General features: G+C 37.5%; 1 protein-coding gene across 1 annotated transcript; it reads left to right on the forward strand.

Annotated features, from left to right (window-relative positions):
* Positions 1–828: 828 nt before the first annotated feature.
* On the forward strand, positions 829–22,321 carry LOC129770535 (apolipoprotein D-like). The gene is made up of 5 exons (XM_055773431.1): positions 829–1,304; positions 16,533–16,681; positions 16,959–17,031; positions 17,089–17,218; positions 22,112–22,321. Exons 1-5 carry the CDS (start codon positions 1,173–1,175, stop codon positions 22,243–22,245), a joined length of 618 nt encoding a protein of 205 aa, XP_055629406.1. The 5' UTR covers positions 829–1,172; the 3' UTR covers positions 22,246–22,321.
* The last annotated feature ends 1,493 nt before the right edge of the window (positions 22,322–23,814 follow it).

Raw genomic sequence — 23,814 nt, forward strand, 5'->3', positions numbered from 1 at the left:
CCGTCTTACACGCGGTTCCCCTATCCATCGCAGCATTTCTCATGATGATGTGTAGAAACATGGACTTATGGGGTTTCTCAATCAAACGAATATTTGCAATTCCGGGGGTTCGTTCCCTTTTTCTGAAATTTTGATAGTCGATGTAGGCCAATCAATTTTAGTAAAAGTGGCGTTTATGGGGTTTCTAAAACAAACGATTCAATTATAGCATCAATGCACCATTTTATTCACTGATTATAGTTTTCAATGGCATAATTCTCTTTATCTGGTGTAAGTTCCCAACCTGTTCTTTTGCCATGCCGGTCAAAAATTCCATTACACAGAATCCTCATCATGCCCTGTTTGACCTGTTGACCTAGAGGTAAATGCTATATCATCATGGATATATTCTGGTTAACTTGTTTGGTATTTCTCCAATGTATTGTTGTGTTACGTTTAGTAGTCGCATTTCGTATAACAGATATATCACACAGTATAGAATGTAAATCAATATTTCAATGAAATCAAAATAAAGAAGGTGAAACACATATATGTTGAAAATGTGTGACATAACTTGTATAGTCTCATGAAATATACGAATAAATCTCCAAAATTGGTAATATTTCAGCAAAGCTTTCATAACGAAAAGATCGGCAACGGAAAGTCAATTCTCTGACTGTTTTGCCCACAATAGTAAAATATAAATGTATGAACACCCGTCCGCATCTGCCGTTTCATAAGCGATCACAAACACCAATCAAAGTAAAAAGTAAACAAATATGAAATAGCATAAGAAATGCGCTAACTGCATGAGGCGAAAGCCAAGTCTGCTGAACTAGTTGTGGACAAGTCGTCATGTCGTTAATACACATTACACGTTCTCTTGCGAGGTGAATATGGATCGATGAAATATTTTGTTGCAATTCAATGTGTTGATTCTGAGCAATAAATGATCTTTACGTAACTGGTGACGCTTCAGCGCTTCAGATTCAATACAAAGAAACTGGCTAAAATTTGAACTGTGACCCTAGTAATAAATTATCCACCGCCTTTAGAAACAATATTAAACGAACTTGTTGGCCACGTGTCTGACCAGTAGTTGAGCCATAAATGCAAAGCTATCGTACGAGTTTAAAAGCTCCAAGTGAATTGTTGTTTGCTTCACTATTGCAAAATTGTGCGTTTGATTGACAATGAAATTGCAACCATCGGTCCAAGTTTGTACCGTTCTACTTTTCATCATTGGAAAATCAACGTTAATTCAGTCATCAGGTCTAGGAAGATGTCCCAATTACCCATCGATGCCAAAGTTCAATATCACAAGGGTAAGATTTACTGTACTTATACAGAGCTATCCAATTCGTGTTAAGAAAATTAGGAAAGGTAACACCAAAATTAATTCAGAGTAATATTCCTTTTTATAGTCAATTGGCATCATCATGTTAAAAAAATATATGGGATATGGGAAACTTTCCGAGCAATAAAGCCGAAACTAGTCGTAACGCGCGAAACATAGCCACAGGATAATCATCACTTTTGCATAACTTTCTTAAATTCTTCATAGTTCTTAGCTTATTAAAAGAGTTACCTGAAACCTGAAACAAAACAAATTACAAACTGAACGCCATCAAGGTATGGCAAAAAATGATGTCAACACATAGAACTATGCTTTTCGAACTACGAAATGGATAATCCTGTACACAAATATGTGGGTGCTCATGAAAGAAATATAAGAGAAATGTATTTTGTATTATAATTACGATTAACAATACCAGTATACAGCCATATAATTGAGTTGAATGAATTCCCAACATTTGCGATGGCGATCTTTCATTCAATAGATTCAACTAACGTATAATTCTTTTCGCTGTTTGGTTTTTCGGCGCACTGTTTTAGACAAATGTCAAAATTCGGGATTAAATTGAAAATACTTTTTTTTCGATGTCAATGACTTAAAATGCAAAAAACCTCGAGATCTGGTGTCGGAAAACCTTCTGGGACCGACAATGTACATTGTGTTTATTGGTCCAAAAAATGTCCGAATTACCTACTAATCACTAATCACTATTTCTCGGTTTAATTCAGCTTAATCAGATTGTATGGTTGAGATTTAGGGGAAATGCGGGTAATACGAACAGTGGGAGTCATATGGTTGATTTCTATACTTACATTTTGAATTTCAAATTTCTGTTTATGAGAACATGTTCTACATGTGATTCTGTAATATTGAATCCACCATATGGCAATGAATACTGACTAAAAGTTGAAAAAGTAAACAAAAACTGAAAATCATACGTGATTCCGCGTGTGGATATAATTTTAGCGGCTTCGATATAAAACATTTTGAGTGGTTTAATATCAAAATAATAGGTATGTATGGCAAAGTATATTCATTTGCGAGTGGAAAATTAAAATTATAAAAAAAACTGGTGGGGCGAAATACACAGTGATGATTTGAGATCACATCCAATATACGAAGGAAAGTGATGGAAACAGTACACTTAGAAAAATCCTCTGTCGAAAACTACCAAAGACATTTGGTAATTCAAAATTAGTAGAATGTACAAATTTTTTGTACATATTGTCAACAAACCCGCATCACTACCAGAGATTAGTATATTTTACTCGATAACATTAGTAAGCTTGGATATTGCCATATCTGAAAACTGGTGAGAAAAGCGCGTATTAACCATTTTCATTGTTCCCATAAGGCAATACGGAGGTATAATAAGGATATAATTCTGATAGGTGCATTTTCGGCGAGAAAGTGTAGCCGATATTGGGCTTCCGAATCATGGTTCTGCTTGACATATGTGTTTATTAGTACGGTCGAAAATGACTATGGATTGGTAGTATTTAACAAAAAATTCGTTATATTTACTAATTTTTTCTCTCAGTGTATTCAACTCTTTTTTCTCTCGCTTTCTCTGAATGTCTGTCAGTTATTGGACAAACAAACGATGTGAGAGAGAGCGATTAATTCTCTCGCGAGCGATACCACGTGGACAGTAAAAGCACGGTTTCAGATAACCCTTCCCCCTCCGTGGACAAGCGTGGACATTCCTGATACCCTTCCCCCTCTTGTCCACGTGGACATCCCTCTATTTTTAGAGAGAATAATTGAATTTTCTATGTTTTATTCCATATTTTTATTGGTAAAAATATGAGCTATTACTATTAAATGGCTTGTTGTCATTTTTCTATTGTTTACCGAGCGCGGGAAGCTCTTTAGGTTTTTGCCGCTGAAGTCCATATTAAAATATTACTTATGGATAATCTAATCTAGTACATTTTTATTAAAAACCGGCGCACGTTTGCTGAGTTTTTTGAGTTTTCAAACTTATAGATGTATTCAAACAGATTCATCATACCTATTAAGATTAGTTTATTAATGTAGAATATTTTCTCTTCTAAGCATAATTTACACTACAAAAAACTTGGTTGGGTAGCACATGGCGGCTACAATGAACCTGGAGATCCATTCAATCAAATGTTTTTGGTCAAATAATATGTAACCCATCCATTGCAGCGTTTTATGAACCATTATTCACCAGGTGCTAATGAACGGTGGTTTTAGATATCTGTAATGAATCTGTATTGCTGAATCGAAACCCGCATATACAAAAATAAAGTCGTATTTTGAATACATTCGACAAAAAAAATTATAGGTACAGAGTTTAAAGTCGAAATTTTTTTTTGGAATAACGTGAAAAATCAACGCATGAATATAGGATATACGTAATTTGAAGCTTGAATTTTCAACACAAACGCGTGAAAACTGAAGTTAATAATCGTTTATTTCCAGGGTACGCATAGCATTTTGTACTTCTGGCTCAATTTGCGATGGTGTGCTTCTATAATTTACTCAAAACTTTCTTTGATTGGCTAAAAAGAATGATTAAAAGTATCATTATATTCACAGGGGTTTTGAGGAAATACTAGGCTCAAAATATTGTGCTAACATTGGAATACTTGCAATATTTGCAAAACTACAGATGACTTTCTAAAACACTGTAGCAAAATTGTTTTTGGCACTTTTTGAAACGCAAAAAAAAAATATTTAAAATTTCGTTCGTATTTTTATTGAATCATCGAAATTACTCTGCACACAATTTATTTAAATTTTCCAAACTGCAGCGCGTTCATCATTTATTGAATTAATAATCATCGAAGACGATGGAGCACTTTTTCATTCAAACTAAATGAAATTTGTATTGAAAGGTTCTACAGGCAAGCTCTTGGAATCCAATGAAAACTGCTTGATAAGGTAAATTGGAATTTCTGTTGACTTATTCAGCTAAAAGTCCCGGAAAATCTTGAAATAACAGAAAGAGGATGGGTTTTTATTTGTTCCTATATTTTTATTCACTACATTCACATACACCAAGATAACAATGTGTCCGTAATATATTCCAAAACTTGAAGCTTTGAAATGTTGAAGTTGAAGATTTGGAATGATGTATGTTGGTTTTCCACGAAGTTACAGCATTTCAAAACCACTTAAAATTTTCAACTTAACACTCTGTTCCTCCAATTTCTTTGTCGAGTATCTCGAGTTCTCTTCTAACAATGGAAATAAATCGATCGCTCTCAGTTCATATGAATGACTTTCAGAATACACATTTCAGGGAAGAAATTTCGCCATATGAAAAACACGAATGTTTGATGCACTCAAGCAGCTCAACCCTTTTTTAAAAAAACACAGAATGCAGAGAATACAGAGAAAGTTCAAAAATTCTTGAAAATACAGCTTGAAAATATATCGTGTCCACGTGGATATTATCTAAACCCCCTCCTCCCCCACCATGGACAACCGTGGACATTTTCGCGACCCCTCCCCCTCCCTAAAGTTGTCCACGTGGTATGTGGACAGCCCCGCATCGACTAAAATTATCTACTTTTCGGTCTGTTTTAATTTCAGTAAAAACATTTCAAAAAACGTTTTTGTAATATATTTGGCCGATTAATCCAAAAAAACAGTATCTTGAATTGCAAGAAATTGCATTTAAGTTTGAAGTTTTTTTTAACATGTCCGTATTACCCTCATCTCCCATACTATTTTTATTCTCTACCCTCCGTTTTTAATACGTTAATGCGTAATAATCAGTATAAAAAACAGGAAGTGGGTTATATCTATGGTATAACCGCAAGGGTCACGTAGGACTATCGTTGATTTAGAGATCATTTGTATGAAGTTGAATCTGAATTCATTCTGAATGAATGAATATTTGGAAAACTTCGAAAACGAGAGCGTTACGTTGGAGGCACAAGGTTTTATGCATCCAATATTGGATACGGAAATATCCTAGAGGCGAATGAACTGCAAAGTTTAAAGCCTCTTAAAAACAAAGAAACAAACAAACAAATATCCTACTGATGGGGAAGAATAATCTTCAGAAGCTATCCTGTTGATTGCGATTGATTGAAAAACCACAAAACCAAATGTATTTGGTCACAGTGTTACATGGATAGAAAACATTCAATTAAACTCTTTCACATGAATATATTTTGAAAATTCCCAAAGGAACTGGCAGATTATTTTCAGTAACGATTAGATATTTCCACATTTTCCTCGATACTGGAAGCCCACCAGTGGTTAATGCCAACTCGATAACCACCTGTTAATAGCACTTGATTGAAACATATTTGGTCACAGTGTTACATGGATAGAAAAAATTCAATTAAACTCTTTCACATGAATATATTTTGAAAATTCCCAGAGGAACTGGCAGATTATTTTCAGTAACGATTAGTTATTTCCACATTTTCCTCGATACTGGAAGCCCACCAGTGGTTAATGCCAACTCGATAACCACCTGTTAATAGCACTTGATTGAAACATATTTGGTCACAGTGTAACATGGATAGAAAACATTCAATTAAACTCTTTCACATGAATATATTTTGAAAATTCCCAAAGGAACTGGCAGATTATTTTCAGTAACGATTAGATATTTCCACATTTTCCTCGATACTGGAAGCCCACCAATGGTTAATGCCAACTCGATAACCACCTGTTAATAGCACTTGATTGAAACATATTTGGTCACAGTGTTACATGGATAGAAAACATTCAATTAAACTCTTTCACATGAATATATTTTGAAAATTCCCAGAGGAACTGGCAGATTATTTTCAGTAACGATTAGTTATTTCCACATTTTCCTCGATACTGGAAGCCCACCAGTGGTTAATACCAACTCGATAACCACCTGTTAATAGCACTTGATTGAAACATATTTGGTCACAGTGTTACATGGATAGAAAACATTCAATTAAACTCTTTCACATGAATATATTTTGAAAATTCCCAAAGGAACTGGCAGATTATTTTCCAGCAATGATTAGATCTTTCCGGAACTTTCTCGATGCTGAATGGCATCCTAACGAAAAGAGTTCTGCGCGTGTATGTGTCGATCCTTCGCCGTCCACCTCCTCCAGCACGTTAGGCAACGATGTTGTCTTGTCGATGTCCTCACGAAAAATGAATGTGTCTCACCACCAGAATATCGCTTAAGTATGCTTTTTGTGTGTGATTGAATCGAGAGAAGGTGTGGTTTACAATGGCAATTTGGAAGGCAAACTAGAGGGGAATGAACTCTCTGAGCTCGGAACTTTCGGCGACTGAGCAATAATCGATTGCGGGCGCATACAATATTGGATACGGAAATATTCTACTGATGGGGAAGAATAATCTTCTGAAGCTATCCTGTTAATTGCGATTGATTGAAAAACCACAAAACCAAATGTATTTGGTCACAGTGTTACATGGATAGAAAACATTCAATTAAACTCTTTCACATGAATATATTTTGAAAATTCCCAGAGGAACTGGCAGATTATTTTCAGTAACGATTAGATATTTCCACATTTTCCTCGATACTGGAAGCCCACCAGTGGTTAATGCCAACTCGATAACCACCTGTTAATAGCACTTGATTGAAACATATTTGGTACAGTGTTACATGGATAGAAAACATTCAATTAAACTCTTTCACATGAATATATTTTGAAAATTCCCAGAGGAACTGGCAGATTATTTTCAGTAACGATTAGATATTTCCACATTTTCCTCGATACTGGAAGCCCACCAGTGGTTAATGCCAACTCGATAACCACCTGTTAATAGCACTTGATTGAAACATATTTGGTCACAGTGTTACATGGATAGAAAACATTCAATTAAACTCTTTCACATGAATATATTTTGAAAATTCCCAGAGGAACTGGCAGATTATTTTCAGTAACGATTAGATATTTCCACATATTCCTCGATACTGGAAGCCCACCAGTGGTTAATGCCAACTCGATAACCACCTGTTAATAGCACTTGATTGAAACATATTTGGTCACAGTGTTACATGGATAGAAAACATTCAATTAAACTCTTTCACATGAATATATTTTGAAAATTCCCAGAGGAACTGGCAGATTATTTTCAGTAACGATTAGTTATTTCCACATTTTCCTCGATACTGGAAGCCCACCAGTGGTTAATACCAACTCGATAACCACCTGTTAATAGCACTTGATTGAAACATATTTGGTCACAGTGTTACATGGATAGAAAACATTCAATTAAACTCTTTCACATGAATATATTTTGAAAATTCCCAAAGGAACTGGCAGATTATTTTCCAGCAATGATTAGATCTTTCCGGAACTTTCTCGATGCTGAATGGCATCCTAACGGAAAGAGTTCTGCGCGTGTATGTGTCGATCCTTCGCCGTCCACCTCCTCCAGCACGTTAGGCAACGATGTTGTCTTGTCGATGTTCTCACGAAAAATGAATGTGTCTCACCACCAGAATATCGCTTAAGTATGCTTTTTGTGTGTGATTGAATCGAGAGAAGGTGTGGTTTACGATGGCAATTTGGAAGGCAAACTAGAGGGGAATGAACTCTCTGAGCTCGGAACTTTCGGCGACTGAGCAATAATCGATTGCGGGCGCATACAATATTGGATACGGAAATATCCTACTGATGGGGAAGAATAATCTTCTGAAGCTATCCTGTTAATTGCGATTGATTGAAAAACCACAAAACCAAATGTATTTGGTCACAGTGTTACATGGATAGAAAACATTCAATTAAACTCTTTCACATGAATATATTTTGAAAATTTCCAAAGGAACTGGCAGATTATTTTCAGTAACGATTAGATATTTCCACATTTTCCTCGATACTGGAAGCCCACCAATGGTTAATGCCAACTCGATAACCACCTGTTAATAGCACTTGATTGAAACATATTTGGTCACAGTGTTACATGGATAGAAAACATTCAATTAATCTCTTTCACATGAATATATTTTGAAAATTCCCAGAGGAACTGGCAGATTATTTTCAGTAACGATTAGTTATTTCCACATTTTCCTCGATACTGGAAGCCCACCAGTGGTTAATACCAACTCGATAACCACCTGTTAATAGCACTTGATTGAAACATATTTGGTCACAGTGTTACATTGATAGAAAACATTCAATTAAACTCTTTCACATGAATATATTTTGAAAATTCCCAAAGGAACTGGCAGATTATTTTCCAGCAATGATTAGATCTTTCCGGAACTTTCTCGATGCTGAATGGCATCCTAACGAAAAGAGTTCTGCGCGTGTATGTGTCGATCCTTCGCCGTCCACCTCCTCCAGCACGTTAGGCAACGATGTTGTCTTGTCGATGTCCTCACGAAAAATGAATGTGTCTCACCACCAGAATATCGCTTAAGTATGCTTTTTGTGTGTGATTGAATCGAGAGAAGGTGTGGTTTACAATGGCAATTTGGAAGGCAAACTAGAGGGGAATGAACTCTCTGAGCTCGGAACTTTCGGCGACTGAGCAATAATCGATTGCGGGCGCATACAATATTGGATACGGAAATATCCTACTGATGGGGAAGAATAATCTTCTGAAGCTATCCTGTTAATTGCGATTGATTGAAAAACCACAAAACCAAATGTATTTGGTCACAGTGTTACATGGATAGAAAACATTCAATTAAACTCTTTCACATGAATATATTTTGAAAATTCCCAAAGGAACTGGCAGATTATTTTCAGTAACGATTAGATATTTCCACATTTTCCTCGATGCTGGAAGCCCACCAATGGTTAATGCCAACTCGATAACCACCTGTTAATAGCACTTGATTGAAACATATTTGGTCACAGTGTTATATGGATAGAAAACATTCAATTAAACTCTTTCACGTGAATATATTTTGAAAATTCCCAGAGGAACTGGCAGATTATTTTCAGTAACGATTAGTTATTTCCACATTTTCCTCGATACTGGAAGCCCACCAGTGGTTAATGCCAACTCGATAACCACCTGTTAATAGCACTTGATTGAAACATATTTGGTCACAGTGTTACATGGATAGAAAACATTCAATTAAACTCTTTCACATGAATATATTTTGAAAATTCCCAGAGGAACTGGCAGATTATTTTCAGTAACGATTAGATATTTCCACATATTCCTCGATACTGGAAGCCCACCAGTGGTTAATGCCAACTCGATAATCACCTGTTAATAGCACTTGATTGAAACATATTTGGTCACAGTGTAACATGGATAGAAAACATTCAATTAAACTCTTTCACATGAATATATTTTGAAAATTCCCAAAGGAACTGGCAGATTATTTTCAGTAACGATTAGATATTTCCACATTTTCCTCGATACTGGAAGCCCACCAGTGGTTAATGCCAACTCGATAACCACCTGTTAATAGCACTTGATTGAAACATATTTGGTCACAGTGTAACATGGATAGAAAACATTCAATTAAACTCTTTCACATGAATATATTTTGAAAATTCCCAGAGGAACTGGCAGATTATTTTCAGTAACGATTAGATATTTCCACATTTTCCTCGATACTGGAAGCCCACCAGTGGTTAATGCCAACTCGATAACCACCTGTTAATAGCCGCGCGTGTATGTGTATGTAGCGATGTCTTCCCAGGGAACCGTTTGTGGCATCACTAACCTCCTGATAGATTCCCTTCTGGCCTAGGGTGCACAAACAGGCTCTTGGTGACACCGTTCATCCGCGCTTTCATGATAAATAAAGAGCTTCACCGCAACAGCGACAACATGCTCCAATCGCTGTTCAATTAGAACAGAGTGGATTTCCGAGCGCCGCTCGCTTATATACCGATTGGTGATTTCAATAGCCTGTTTTGAAAGCAATTTTAAGACTATTGAAACAAGTTTTTGGATCAAAAAGTAACAAGTATATAACGCGTAGACATTTTATCTTTCGAATGAAGTGTTTATCATACCATTTCGTTCAGTTGTTTAGGAGCTATTAACGCTCAAAATCTCGGTCTCCGGCGTATCGCTTTCGTTTTCGAAACTTTGATTTTACACCCCGGTATAGAAATGAAAGACGTAGTCCTACGTCAATACAATAAAAAAATATTCAGTTCAGCTTCCGGTTGATCGATTCCGACTCGTCGGGCGAATCGTCATTCATCCTATCCTCTTTTGTGGCTAACTTCTGACTACCTAGCTCGTTCGCCATAGACAAAAACAGGTGGTAGTCACTTGGTGCAAGGTCCGGACTATACGACGGATGCAGAAGAACCTCCCATCCGAGCTCCCGGAGCTTCTGGCGCGTCACCAAAGAAGTGTGTGGCCTGGCGTTGTCCTGATGGAAGACAATGCGGCCTCTGTTTATCAAAGATGGCCTCTTCTTCATGAGTGCTACCTTCAAGCGGTCCAGTTGTTGGCAGTACAGGTCCGAATTGAGCGTTTGGCCATAGGGAAGCAGCTCATAATAGATTATTCCTTGACAATCCCACCAAACACACAGCAGAACCTTCCTGGCCGTTAATGAGGGCTTGGCCACCGTCTGAGCCGCTTCAGCGGGCTTCAACCACGACCGTTTGCGCTTCACGTCACGACCCACTTTTCATCGCCAGTCACCATCCGCTTCAGAAACGGGTCGATTTTGTTGCGATTCAGCAGCGATTCACATTCGTCGATACAGTCAAAGATGTTTTTTGCGTCAACGTGTGTGGCACCCATACATCGAGCTTCTTTGTGAATCCAAGCTTCTTCAAATGGTTAATAACGGTTTGATGACTTATCCCCAGCTCTTGGCCGATGCTACGGCTGCTACTATGCCGGTCTTTCTCGGCTAATTCAGCGATTTAGTCGCACGAATTATTATTCCAGAAATCGAGACGAGCAGGCGAGCGCTCGTCTCGTTTGTTTTCATATTCCAGAAGCCGAGCTCGACTAAAAACAGACGAGTAGCTCGTCTTGTTCGACGACCGTTTGGCCGCGCTCGACAATGAATCAATCGAATCGTCTAGTTTGTTCATACATTGCTTATGCAATACTAGTTTAGCCGTGAAACCATTTTTGAAGATAAAGGCGGAGCAGAGGAATACCGATGCTTTTAATCAACAAGGTGAACAAACACATCAAACAAACTAGACGATTTGACTGATTCATTGACGAGCGCGGCCAAACGGTCGACGGTCGTCGAACCAGACGAGCTACTCGTCTGATTTTGGTCGAGCTCGGCTTCTGGCGCTCGCCTGCTCGTCTCGTTTTCTGGAATAGGGCCCTATATTATGCAATCCACTTGTTTACCACTTCGAATATTATTTTAGAATGCATCGAAATGTTTGTAATAGATTATGGGCCCTATTCCAGAAAACGAGACGAGGAGACGAGCACTTGTCTCGTTTGTTTTCATATTCCAGAAGCCGAGCTGACTAAAAACAGACGAGTAGCTCGTCTGGTTCGACGACCGTTTGGCCGCGCTCGTCAATGAATCAATCGAATCGTCTAGTTTGTTTGATGTGTTTGTTCACCTTATTGATTGAATGCATCGGTATTCTTCTGCTCCGCTTTATCTTCAAAAATTGTTTCACGGCTAAACTAGTATTGAATAAGCAATGTATGTTTTCAAATTCAATTCAGTAATTGCAAGATTTTACAGATTTTCAAATGGGCCTATTCCAAACAACACAACTAAATGTAATCATTGAACTCATATCCAGGGATGCTAGATGACTGTTTTGAATATATTAACACGGCACGAAAAGGGTCTTCACATATTGAACGAAAATGAGTAATTCAAAACAACTACTTTATTGGAAATGCATATATAGATTTAAAATTTTTCTTGATAAATCGTTAATTGGGTGAACAAACATTGCCCCCAATAAATCCATAATAGCAAAACGTCTGAGTGATGAAACCATATGCTCGAGGAAAAATATCAATGAAACCAAAAGATATATGAAACTTATTCCTTTTTGTTATGTTTTTAAAATATTTTGGCACTGAGAAAAGAGTATCGATAGAACAATTTTAAAACTGTTTGTTGTTTTTCTCAAAACAAAAACATGTCTTCTCATCTGACATCACTGATCATACCGAGAAAAACTGACTGAAGTCTCTCCAGTCCACCAAATAAAACATTTCAATGAAACTCGTGTACTGGAATGGGATATTTTGCTCGTCTCGACAGTGACTGAAGCCGAGACGAGACGAATTGCTCGTCTCGTTTTATGGAATAGGGCCCTATGTTCTTCGTTACAAATAAATTTCATGAACGTCCTTTTATGTTTCATTGCCCAGGACTACCAAAATATGTGAATGGAAAAAATTTCAAACGATCATTGTATTTTACATTTCCCTCTGAAATTATTGCACATCTCATGTTTACATAATTCTCGAACCGCGAAAGTTCATTCACCTCTAGTATCTGGAATGACGATTGTCCCAGGCTTTTCAGTTCAAAAGTACGTTTTAGGGAAACATATTCCGGTACTCAATACCAAAAACTACCCCCGATTTGCATGTATTTGCAAAGCGGATTCCCCCAGGCACATTAATTTAGAAGTCCGTGTTAGGAAAACACAGCTCAGTGGGAAAAAATACCCCCGACTTGCATGTTTTGACAAAGCGGATTTCCCCAGGCACATTGATTTTGACGTCCGTGTTAGGGAAACACAGCTCGGTGGGAACAAGAATACTCCCGACTTGCATGTATATTTGCAAAGCGGATTTCCACAGGTACATCGATTTTGAAGTCTGTGTTGGGGAAACCGTAAATCGGGCCAATCAAAACTTGGCAGTTAGGGCGTCTAGATAACGCTTGACATTTTACAGTTATTCAATTGTTCATCTCATGAAAAATAACATTTCATTAATTGTGATTGACGCTTTCCGATCTGTTAAGAAATGTTCGAGTTATAAGCATTCGAAATACGGGTAGGGTTGGCACACAAATCGGCAGAACAAATGTATGGGAAAAAAGGAAGTTCTTCCAGTTTTCATGAATTCAAACCGTTTAGAGATCAGCGAATTGTTATGTATAGCATATCAAACAAATCTTAGAGAATTTCCGATTCGATTGGTATGTGACCTGACCTGTGTAATTCTGAAGATTCGTCAGATGAAGAGAACAACAAACAAGAAGAAGATGTGAAATCACGAGTGCTCTGAAGAGAGCCATGCAGATTCCATGATTTTGTGGAGAAACCTTACTTTGTTCTGAGCAGAAACGATCAGTGTCTTTATACACGCGGCGTAGGCAAGGATATGTTGATTATAGTACTTTATGTCGAGGATATTTTTCTGGAGGGTTCACCGCTGAAGGTACTGGATGGTGTGAAGAGAAAACTCGCGATGGCAAATATGGAGGCGATCTGACGTAGTAGTAGGGTAACACGGGGTGATTTGGACCACCCCTTTATCTAAAAAATTACGGCTCAACTTGGATTTTCTATAATGTCATTTCCTTCTATTGTTGAACCGTATGTACCTAAAGTAAAAAAACTTTGGTAGAATTCACAAGTAGAGGGAAACGGTAGCATAAATACAGCAAGTACTTTGAGCGTAAAAAAATGTGAGTTTTACGATCGTGGTTTTAAGGTGTTTCCAGCTGAATAAACAAACTTTTCGTGTATTGTGTAGTAAAGTTCTGTTCGCCTACAGAAGAGGAACAATTTGATGTAACGAAACTGTAAGTTTGATAACAATAAATGAAATTAACTGCATTTTAATTTTTGAGTGTTGTGTGGGGTGACATGGACACGTTTCTGTGGGGTGAATTGGTCCTACAGGTTTGAGACTTTTCTTTGGTCTAATTGATTCCAGATGCCGCTGAATTACAAGAAGAGGATGGACTGACAACATTTGAAGAAGAAGGAGCTTGAAAGAGCAACGCAGGCCATCGAGAACGGATTTTCTTTGACCAAGCATCAAAAGTGTTTGAAAATGCTCGACCAACAGTGAAAAGATTCATGGAGAATTCGAGATGGTGTCAATCCAACTTTTCTGGTCTGGAATCTGGCCAAGACACCTGGTATCGATCCCAAAACATTGTTACTGATTGTAACATTATCCCAAAATACTTTACATAAACATTTTTACAAAATATTTTTTTCAATGAAACACTCACTGGACCAAATCACCCCGCATCAAATTTCAATGTCCAAAAATCATCTCTTTTATTTTATGATATATTTGGTAGATTGAAGCTTTATATAATGATTAAACATTATTTATCGAGAGAAAACAAGTGTAGCTCAGTATACAATGTGACATTTTTTATTTAGACCGTATTGGTTTGGAAATATTAGGCGATTTGCTTAGGTGGTCCAAATCCCCCCCCTTTTCCCCTAACATCCGTACCTCTCACGCTAAAAGTCACTAGTTCAATTCTCACTCCCGACATTCTTACAAAAATGGAAGTAAAAGTGACGAGCCAGCCGAAAGAGTTACACTATAATCACTATAATACAGAAAAAAATGAAATTGAAATGACCGACAATTATGAGATCCGAAAGTTTCTCAAGATATGTATCAATTGTGATGTGATGCAGGAGTGGTGAAAATTAGTCAGCGTAGACATTTCGAAGGACAACTAAAATGCTTTGGGATAACAAAGTGTAATCTCGTTTCGACGCTGATCAAAAATTGTTTGCGTCTGAAGGAGAAACGACGAAACCATAACATGAGTTAGTTGGTTGTTATATGAGAGCATCCTGGTTCCCAGAATAAAATAGCGCCCGAAAACAACTGCAACAGAAACAACCGCTCAGAAAAAGTGTAAGGTCACACGTAGGCTACAAATATTCTGACCCGGAATAATATCATAGGGATCATTGAAACATTGCCCATCGACCACTATTTTATTTTTTTCAGACAGTCTCAGCTCAATAGAGCAATCCGCTCAATGAAGGTTGATAAACGCTCATCTTATTTCCTAACTAGAATAAGACAACTATTGAGTGTTTTGGTCGAAAAATTATTCAAAATTACCTTAGCATGGGTTCCCTCTCATTGTTCGATTCCGGGGAATGAGAAAGCGGACTCGCTAGCTAAGGTGGGCGCTTTAGAAGGCACACTTTTTGAAAGGCAAATTGCTTATAATGAATTTTTCCACATTCCTCGTCAGTACACGCTCGTAAGTTGGCAGCGCATGTGGAGTGGAGATGAGTTCGGTCGTTGGTTACACACGATTATCCCTAAGGTCTCGACGAGTGCATGGTTCAAGGGATTGAATGTAGGTCGTGATTTCATTCGCGTGATATCTCGGCTTATGTCCAATCACTACAACCTAAACGCGCATCTCTATCGCATTGGGCTCGCAGCAAACAATCTTTGTGATTGTGGCGATGGCTACCACGACATCGAGCATGTTGTCTGGTCGTGTATCCGGTTCCATACTGCACTGAGAGCACAAGGCAGACAATCGGAGATCCCCGTCCGGGATATCTTAGGTAGCCGTGATCCTGATCTTCTGCTTCATCTATACCTGTTCCTCAGGAACGCCGATGTCAACGTTTAATGATGTTTCCTTCGTTGTGTCCCCGTTTTATATCCCTCCTATCCGATCGATAAACTTTTACTTAGTCGCGGCAATACATACACACACTCTTTACAGATACACGGGCCAAAGGTTGTGCAGTCCACTGATGATTCAACAAGAGCCAAAGGTTGTACCGCTCATGACAACTCTACATGAACTGATGATTGCGCCGGTTAGTGACCATTCTATCCTGGATTCCTCGAGTCGAGAAAGACGCACCACGCTAGATATGAGGTACAGACTAGGGGGGCGTTGCTGATTGAGGGTCAGCTGCATCCCAATAGGAAGTATCCCGTGTCAGGCACACGTACAGAGCATTGGAGACAGCAACATCACAATTACGAAAACACTTGTAATACTAACCTCGAGCCAACCGCGAGTAATCGGTTACATATTACTCACATAGATAATAAGAAAAATTGTCAAAGTATTGAACTCCCGGCCCCGTGAGGCTAACGCCATATGAGCCTTGATAAAAATATATATTTTGGAAAAAAAAAATATCAATGTTATAACATGATCTGTGATACCGTTCGCGAGTATATAAGTTATGATTTTGCGCACTAAATATTCAAACAAAATTACCTATATTAGGAAATTTCTACATTTGAACTTCGTTTCAGTACATTATAGCGTACGAAGGAAATCTGCCTGCACACCATGTCGATACTCATAGATTAAAATAATGTATTTTACACATTCCAGTTCCTTGGAAAATGGTACGAGGTGGAAAGATCTTTCTATTTGCCCGAAATCGCATCGGGCTGTACTACACTAACGTTTGAAAATACGACTCGAAATAACCCAGAGGATAAATTTCAACTGGAAATTGTCGTAAAAACAGTCAATAGATGGTGAGTATTATATTGTTTATGATTGAATTAGTTTCCGGTTCAACCGGTACACTAGTTTATACATTGTGACTACCTGAGCCTACATGAGGCGCAAGGAACTTCTTCCAAATATAACGATAGAGTTTTCGTGTCTATTTAAAAAAAAGACCCGTAAACCTCTCAATGTTTGACTACGTATTACCCATTCAGTAATGTCTCATGAGATTATTTCTGCTAAAAATGCTGATACCAAACAGGAAAAAAATTGATTTGGAACTCAAAAAATGTACAATTTCAGGACGGGCAACCCATCTGTAAGCATATGTGAAGCGTTCACAGAGAACGATAAATCCTCTATCATGTCAGTACAGGTTGGCATACCATTATGCTATGAATACAATGTTCTAATACAATAAATCTGATTTCAGCTAAAATCAACATTACCAAGTGCTATAGCAAGGTTTTTGCCTGGTTCAGGACAGTATCAGGTGTTATACACAAATTTCGAGAATTTTGCCATTCTGTGGTCATGTTCCAGTTTTCTCGCTGTCCATACAGGTAATTTCATTGACTCGTATTGATGTTTTTGCTGCGAATAGATTTTGACGGTTTACATGCCAATCGGATTGATTTTTACTAAGTTTATCTATATGTTACTATTTCAGGGGCAATTAATAGTTACTAGTAGCTGGAATGAAGAAGTTGTCTTCAATAATAATATTCGCTTCTTAGTAAAACATACTTATTACATACTTAGTGAAAAATACTTATTAAAAATAATATTACGAATTTTTATATATTCTTCCAATGATAGGGAAGAACATAATATAATAATCTTTGTTTCTTAGCGCTGTCCAAGACTAGTTCAATTCCTTTACTAACCAAATACGATAATCGATAGTTAACATAGCGCTGCCCAAGACTAGTCCAATTCCTTTACTAAACAAATACGACAATCGAGGTTATGAGTTCGTTTGATATAGAATAATCCCCAATGATGGTACCTTCAGTTCGATAAGACGAGCGAGTAAGGGTAAGATGAACATGTGATTTTTGACGTAGGACTACGTCTTTCATTTCTATACCGGGGTGTAAAATCAAAGTTTCGAAAACGAAAGCGTTACGCCGGAGACCGAGATTTTGAGCGTTAATAGCTCCTAAACAACTGAACGAAATGGTATGATAAACACTTCATTCGAAAGATAAAATGTCTACGCGTTCTATACTTGTTACTTTTTGATCCAAAAACTTGTTTCAATAGTCTTAAAATTGCTTTCAAAACAGGCTATTGAAATCACCAATCGGTATATAAGCGAGCGCCGCTCGGAAATCCACTCAGTTCTAATTGAACAGTGATTGGAGCATGTTGTTGCTGTTGTGGTGAAGCTCTTCGTTTATCATGAAAGCGCGGATGAACGGTGTCACCAAGAGCCTGTTTGTGCACCCTAGGCCAGAAGGGAATCCATCAGGAGGAGAGTGATGCCACAAACGGCTCCCCGGGAAGACATCGCTACACACACATACACGCGCGGAATTCTTTCCGTTTGGATGCCATTCAGCATCGAGAAATTTCCGGAAAGATCTAATCATTTCTGGAAAATAATCTGCCAGTTCATCTGGGAATTTAAAAATACATTCATGTGAAAGAGTTTATTTAAATGTTTTCTATCCATGTAACACTGTGACCAAATACATTTGGTTTTGTGATTTTTCAATCAATCGCAATTAACAGGATAGCTTCTGAAGATTATTCTTCCCCATCAGTAGGATATTTCCGTATCCAATATTGTATGCGCCCGCAATCGATTATTGCTCAGTCGCCGAAAGCTCCGAGCTCAGAGAGTTCATTCCCCTCTAGTTTGCCTTCCTAATTACCATCGTAAACCACACCTTCTCTCGATTCAATCACACACAAAAAGCATACTTAAGCGATATTCTGGTGGTGAGACACATTCATTTTTCGTGAGGACATCGACAAGACAACATCGTTGCCTAACTTGCTGGAGGAGGTGGACGGCGAAGCATCGACACATACACGCGCAGAATTCTTTCCGTTTGGATGCCATTCAGCATCGAGAAATTTCCGGACAAATCTAATCATTGCTGGAAAACAATCAGCCAGTTCCTCATAGAATTTAAAAATACATTCATGTGAAAGAGTTTGTTTGAATGTTTTCTATCCATGTAACACTGTGACCAAATATTTTTCAATCAAGTACTATTAACAGGTGGTTATCGAGTTAGTATTAACCACTGGTGGGCTTCCAGTATCGAGGAAAATGTGGAAATATCTAATCGTTGCTGGAAAATAATCTGCCAGTTCCCCTTGGAATTGAAAATTGCATTCAAGCGAAAGAGTTTATTTTAATGTTTTCTATCCATAAAATATCCATATAATACATTTGGGTTTGTGATTTGTCAATCAAGTACAGTTAGCAGGTTAGCTTCTGAAGATTATTCTTCAGAACAAGGTTTTTCGTATCCTATATTGCCTATATTGGATGCATAAAACCTTGTGCCTCCAACGTAACGCTCTCGTTTTCGAAGTCCCCCAAATATTCATTTATTCATTCATTCAGAATGGATTTAGATTCAACTTCAAACAAATGATCTCTAAATCAACGATAGTCCTACGTCACCTTTGCGGTTATACCATAGATATAACCCACTTCCTGTTTTTTTATTCAAAATATATATTTTTATTAAGGCTCGTTGTGGTTGTGGTTCTGCGGTTTTATTGTTGTTTTGAGTAGTTAACTATTAAATTATAGTTAATGTAGATAAGTACATCTCCTACTTTTTTTCCTTCAATTATTTAACTCAACTCAACGTTGTAAAATGAAAACCTAAACACAGAACATGCAGTAAAAATATGAAAGATTTCGTATGCTTGTAACTCGAACATGTTTACTGGATCGGAAAGATGTTTGCATCAATTGATAGGGAATATTCCTACGCATGAATCGCAATTAATAGAACTTTATTTTTCATTAGATAAATAATTGAAAAACAGTAAAATGTTAGGCGTTATCTAAACACCCTAACTGCCTCGTTTTGATTGGCCCGATTTACGGCTTCCCCAACACAGCCATCAAAACCAATCAACATTGGGGAAATCGGCATTGCAAACACTTTAGACTTCAAAACAAAGCAGCGTTTGGGAAATTGGCATTGCAAATACATGTAACTCGGGGGCATTTTTGTTTCTACTGAAATAAGTTTCCCTAACACAGACTTCAAACCCATGGAGCATGGGCAATTGGTATTGCAAATCAATGCAAGTCGACGGTATTTTTTGTTTCGACTAAAATATTTTCCCCTAACACAGATTTTAAATCCAAGGAGCGTGGGGAAATCGGCTTTGTAAATAAATGCAAACTGCGAGTACTTTTGTACTCGCTTGGCTTTGTGCAGACTGGAATATGTTACCCTATCACGGTCTTCTAAACTTGGGAATCAGGGGAAATCGTGCAGACACTGGAGGCGAATGAACTTTCAAGTTTAATGCCTCTGTAGTATGAAAAGTAGAAGTTGAAGTTGTTGATTCATGCAAGCCGGGGGTGCTTCTGCACCTGCATTTTTTTTGCACTCCGAAAAGTGTTTTACTAGGATTACAAAAGCGGGTACGAAAAAAACGTTCTGGCTCGGTTATTCAAGATTGCATTGAAAGATATGCCTTCATATCTTCTGCTCACTGAGCTTCTACGCATACCATTTGATGATTAGGCAAAATTTTTATAATCATTTGCTGCGAAAACGCCTATTGATTAAACAATATGTGTTCGACGTACATGTCAAAATCGATACAGAGTACCTGAAGTTAATCAAATCAAGCAAAATCGCGCTTCGAGAAGTACGTATACATGAGAGATGCAAACTGCAGAGGGAGATGTAAAAACAAACAAAATCGTCTGATAATTCTTCCGTTCACATATTTTGTCCTAGGCATCATACCAAACGTAAAAGGACTGTCATTAAATTTACTTGTAACGAAGTACAAAATCTATCACAATGCATGAATTGACCTTACATGGCATTTGTTCAATCTTTTTACTCACAAAGCAAATTTAATTCAATTGAATTCGGAAATTGTTTCATTCAATCAAAAATTTTATCAATACAAACAAATGATTGCTAAGCTAAGGTAGTCCCACGCCAACCTTGCGGTTATATCATAGATATAACCCACACATTTTTTTACTATGTTACCTTATAAACTTTTCAGCCGAACTGTTATATAACTTATTAACTTAAGTCTAATTAACTTAGTAGTACATAACAATATTTAATTAAAAAAAAATATTCCTTCGTTGCCTCGTCGGTATTATCCCTGTCTGGAACAGCGCCTGTGGTGGGTCGTAACAACTACATCGCCATGTGATGTATCATCGGTATCTTTTGGTAGTGAGTGCCTCCTTGCTATTTTTATAACCCCTTTACTGCCGTTCTACGCATAGTTGTTCCATGTTACTTTTTGACAATTTTCATTTTTCTCCATAAAACGATGTTTTTATGCCTAGTCTACCGAAAAAAAACCAAAAAAAGTTATAGTCTGTTCCCAGCTTTTTAAAAAACAACATCCAGCTCAATTGTTCCATGTTGATGTTCTATTCATAACTGTCCCACCATATATTTTATGTAGATCCACATCGAATCTGAACTGATTGATTCGAATTCGAATTCGCACAAGAAATTTATGTCACGTTTTCAGCAGGGTTAATGCACTCATTTCTGGTTTGGAAGAACGAACTAATTCTCGAACAAATTAAAAAAAGTCTAATAGAACACGTGTACACCTACACCAATTTTGTTATTAATAATCTATTGGAAAAACACAAAAAAAAACTTATTGCTTGTTCCCAGTATTTCAAAAAAACAACATCATCATTGTCCCATGTTGATATTCTAGGCATAGCTGTCCCACCATGAATTTTTAAGCCTGTAACCAAGATTGATTGATTCAAATGAGGGGATTTTTTACGAAAATTTGTTATTTTTCGACTTTCCAGACAGAGTTTGATAAAAGTGGAAAGTGTGGACAAAGCCACTTCACGTATCTTATTACCTATTCGACTTACCTCCACCATATGCTCATTTCTCCAGAATCCCAAGGATCTCTAACTTGACGTTTTTTTATTTCAATAAAAACATTGGAAAACTTTTTTTTAAACATCTGACCGCTTAGTTCGAAAAACAATATACCCAATTGCAAGAATATATATTTTGGATTTGGAAAACATGAGATTCCAGAGATAAGTTATATGCGCATTACCCCAGTTATCCTACATTTGCTGGAAAACATTCCCCTCTATTCCGCGCGCTGAATGTCGTGAGATGGATCAATTCTCAGTATTCCCGAAATCAAAAATATTGCATCCTGCTCTATTACAGACAGTTTTATATCTGCGTTAGAACGATACATATCTCACAAGTGCTTTTTTGTCTTTTCAGATCAGATATGGTTGCTCGGACGTGAAAGAGATTACCCAGCTGAAACACGAAAGAAGATATACAGTGCGCTAACTCAGCTTAGTTTAGATCCAGAAAGACTTTTCATTTCAAAAAATGACAATTGTCTAATATAATAATAGAATATAATTTCTGTTCTTTCGAATGAGATTTAAGTAATGGTTATGAGATTATGATAAACAATAAATAAAGTCACCTTTAATAATTTTCGTTTTGAATTATTGTACAACGAAGGAATTCCACAACAAAAACTAATACATAGATATACTATTTATGGATACTAATTACTCGGGCCGAAGATTGTACTGACCGGTGACCGACAATCTTCCGACAATAGCCGATGATTGTGCCGACCGATGACAATTCTACACGGGCTGAAGATTGTACCGACCAACGACCATTCTACCCTGGATTCCTCGAGTCAAAAGAGACGCACCACGCTAGGTAAAGGGCATTGGCTAAGGGGGCGTTAATGGTCAGCTGCATTCCAATAGGAAGTACCCCGTGTCGTCCAAAGTTATAAATTTTGGATTCCCGCTCCTTACACAAAGACTTAGGTCCACTAATTGGCTAACTTTGGAACGGAGCATCGTACAAACCTGGGATCAAAACTACAGTAAAAAAGACATCCCAGAGAACATTGTAGGCCGAATTTTTTGTTCAAGTTTTCATAGTGTCGATACTATATGCTTCTCACTATTCAAACGTGTAACACAGAGCTAGGAACAAAAGTATGCGAGAGGTCGATTATTACACATAATAATCAAGTTTCAACTCTAGAGTAATCTATAGATTACATTTCCACATGTTCAACAACTACATTTTTACGAGCAACCAAGTATTGCTCCTCATCATTGAATCAGCGTTCGGTTCAGCAAACTAACGCACCAAACAAATGAGTAATGGGATGAGCCCGAATAGTTGACATTGAAATGCCTGATCATCGAGGTATGACCGTAAAACTTTATGCTTAATTAAATTGAATATTATCTCTTACACTGTATTTATATCACCCAATCGATTGGTTTTAGAGGAGTTCCCTCGGTTACCCTCTCAGGTTTCCCAAATGTTTTTCTCCGCCATTGCGATTGGGGTTTTATAAAGAATACGCATGATGGATAACGGCAAATATCGCTGGGTCGATTAATTTCAGAGCATTTCTCTCGGCTACCTTCTCAGGTTTCCCAAAGCCCCCGTCGCCGTATTTAAGGTTTTTTTTTATTCAAATTCAACGCGTGTCGAGTAACGGAATATATAACCAGTCCGGTTGATCTTGGAGGATTTCTCTTGGTTACCTTATCAGGTTTCCTACAGTTAACTCTCCGCCGTAGCGATTGAATTTTGATAAAAATACGTGCGATAAAGAATGGAATATATATTAGGCTGTCAAAAAAGTCCTGCGGTATTTCCGCGAGGTGTCGTTGTAAGCGCGTAGTTCTAGTTGTATTCATTGTATCGAGTCATACTATAGCTTGTTGGAAAGGTATTTTAATATAATTTTAATATTTAATATAGGCGCTATAATATAGTCCTTGACAGTGTTTTGTTTGGTTAAGTCGTTCGTGAGTTATAGTGTCGCAAATGTGGAGCAAAATAAAGAGAAAATCCGACATATTTTACAGTACTACTATGACAAAGGCAAAAATGCATCTCAAGCTGCCAATAAAATTTGTGCAGTTTATGGA

The sequence above is a fragment of the Toxorhynchites rutilus genome, chromosome 2 (assembly GCF_029784135.1).
Source record: "Toxorhynchites rutilus septentrionalis strain SRP chromosome 2, ASM2978413v1, whole genome shotgun sequence".
Classification (NCBI taxonomy): Eukaryota; Metazoa; Arthropoda; class Insecta; order Diptera; family Culicidae; genus Toxorhynchites; species Toxorhynchites rutilus.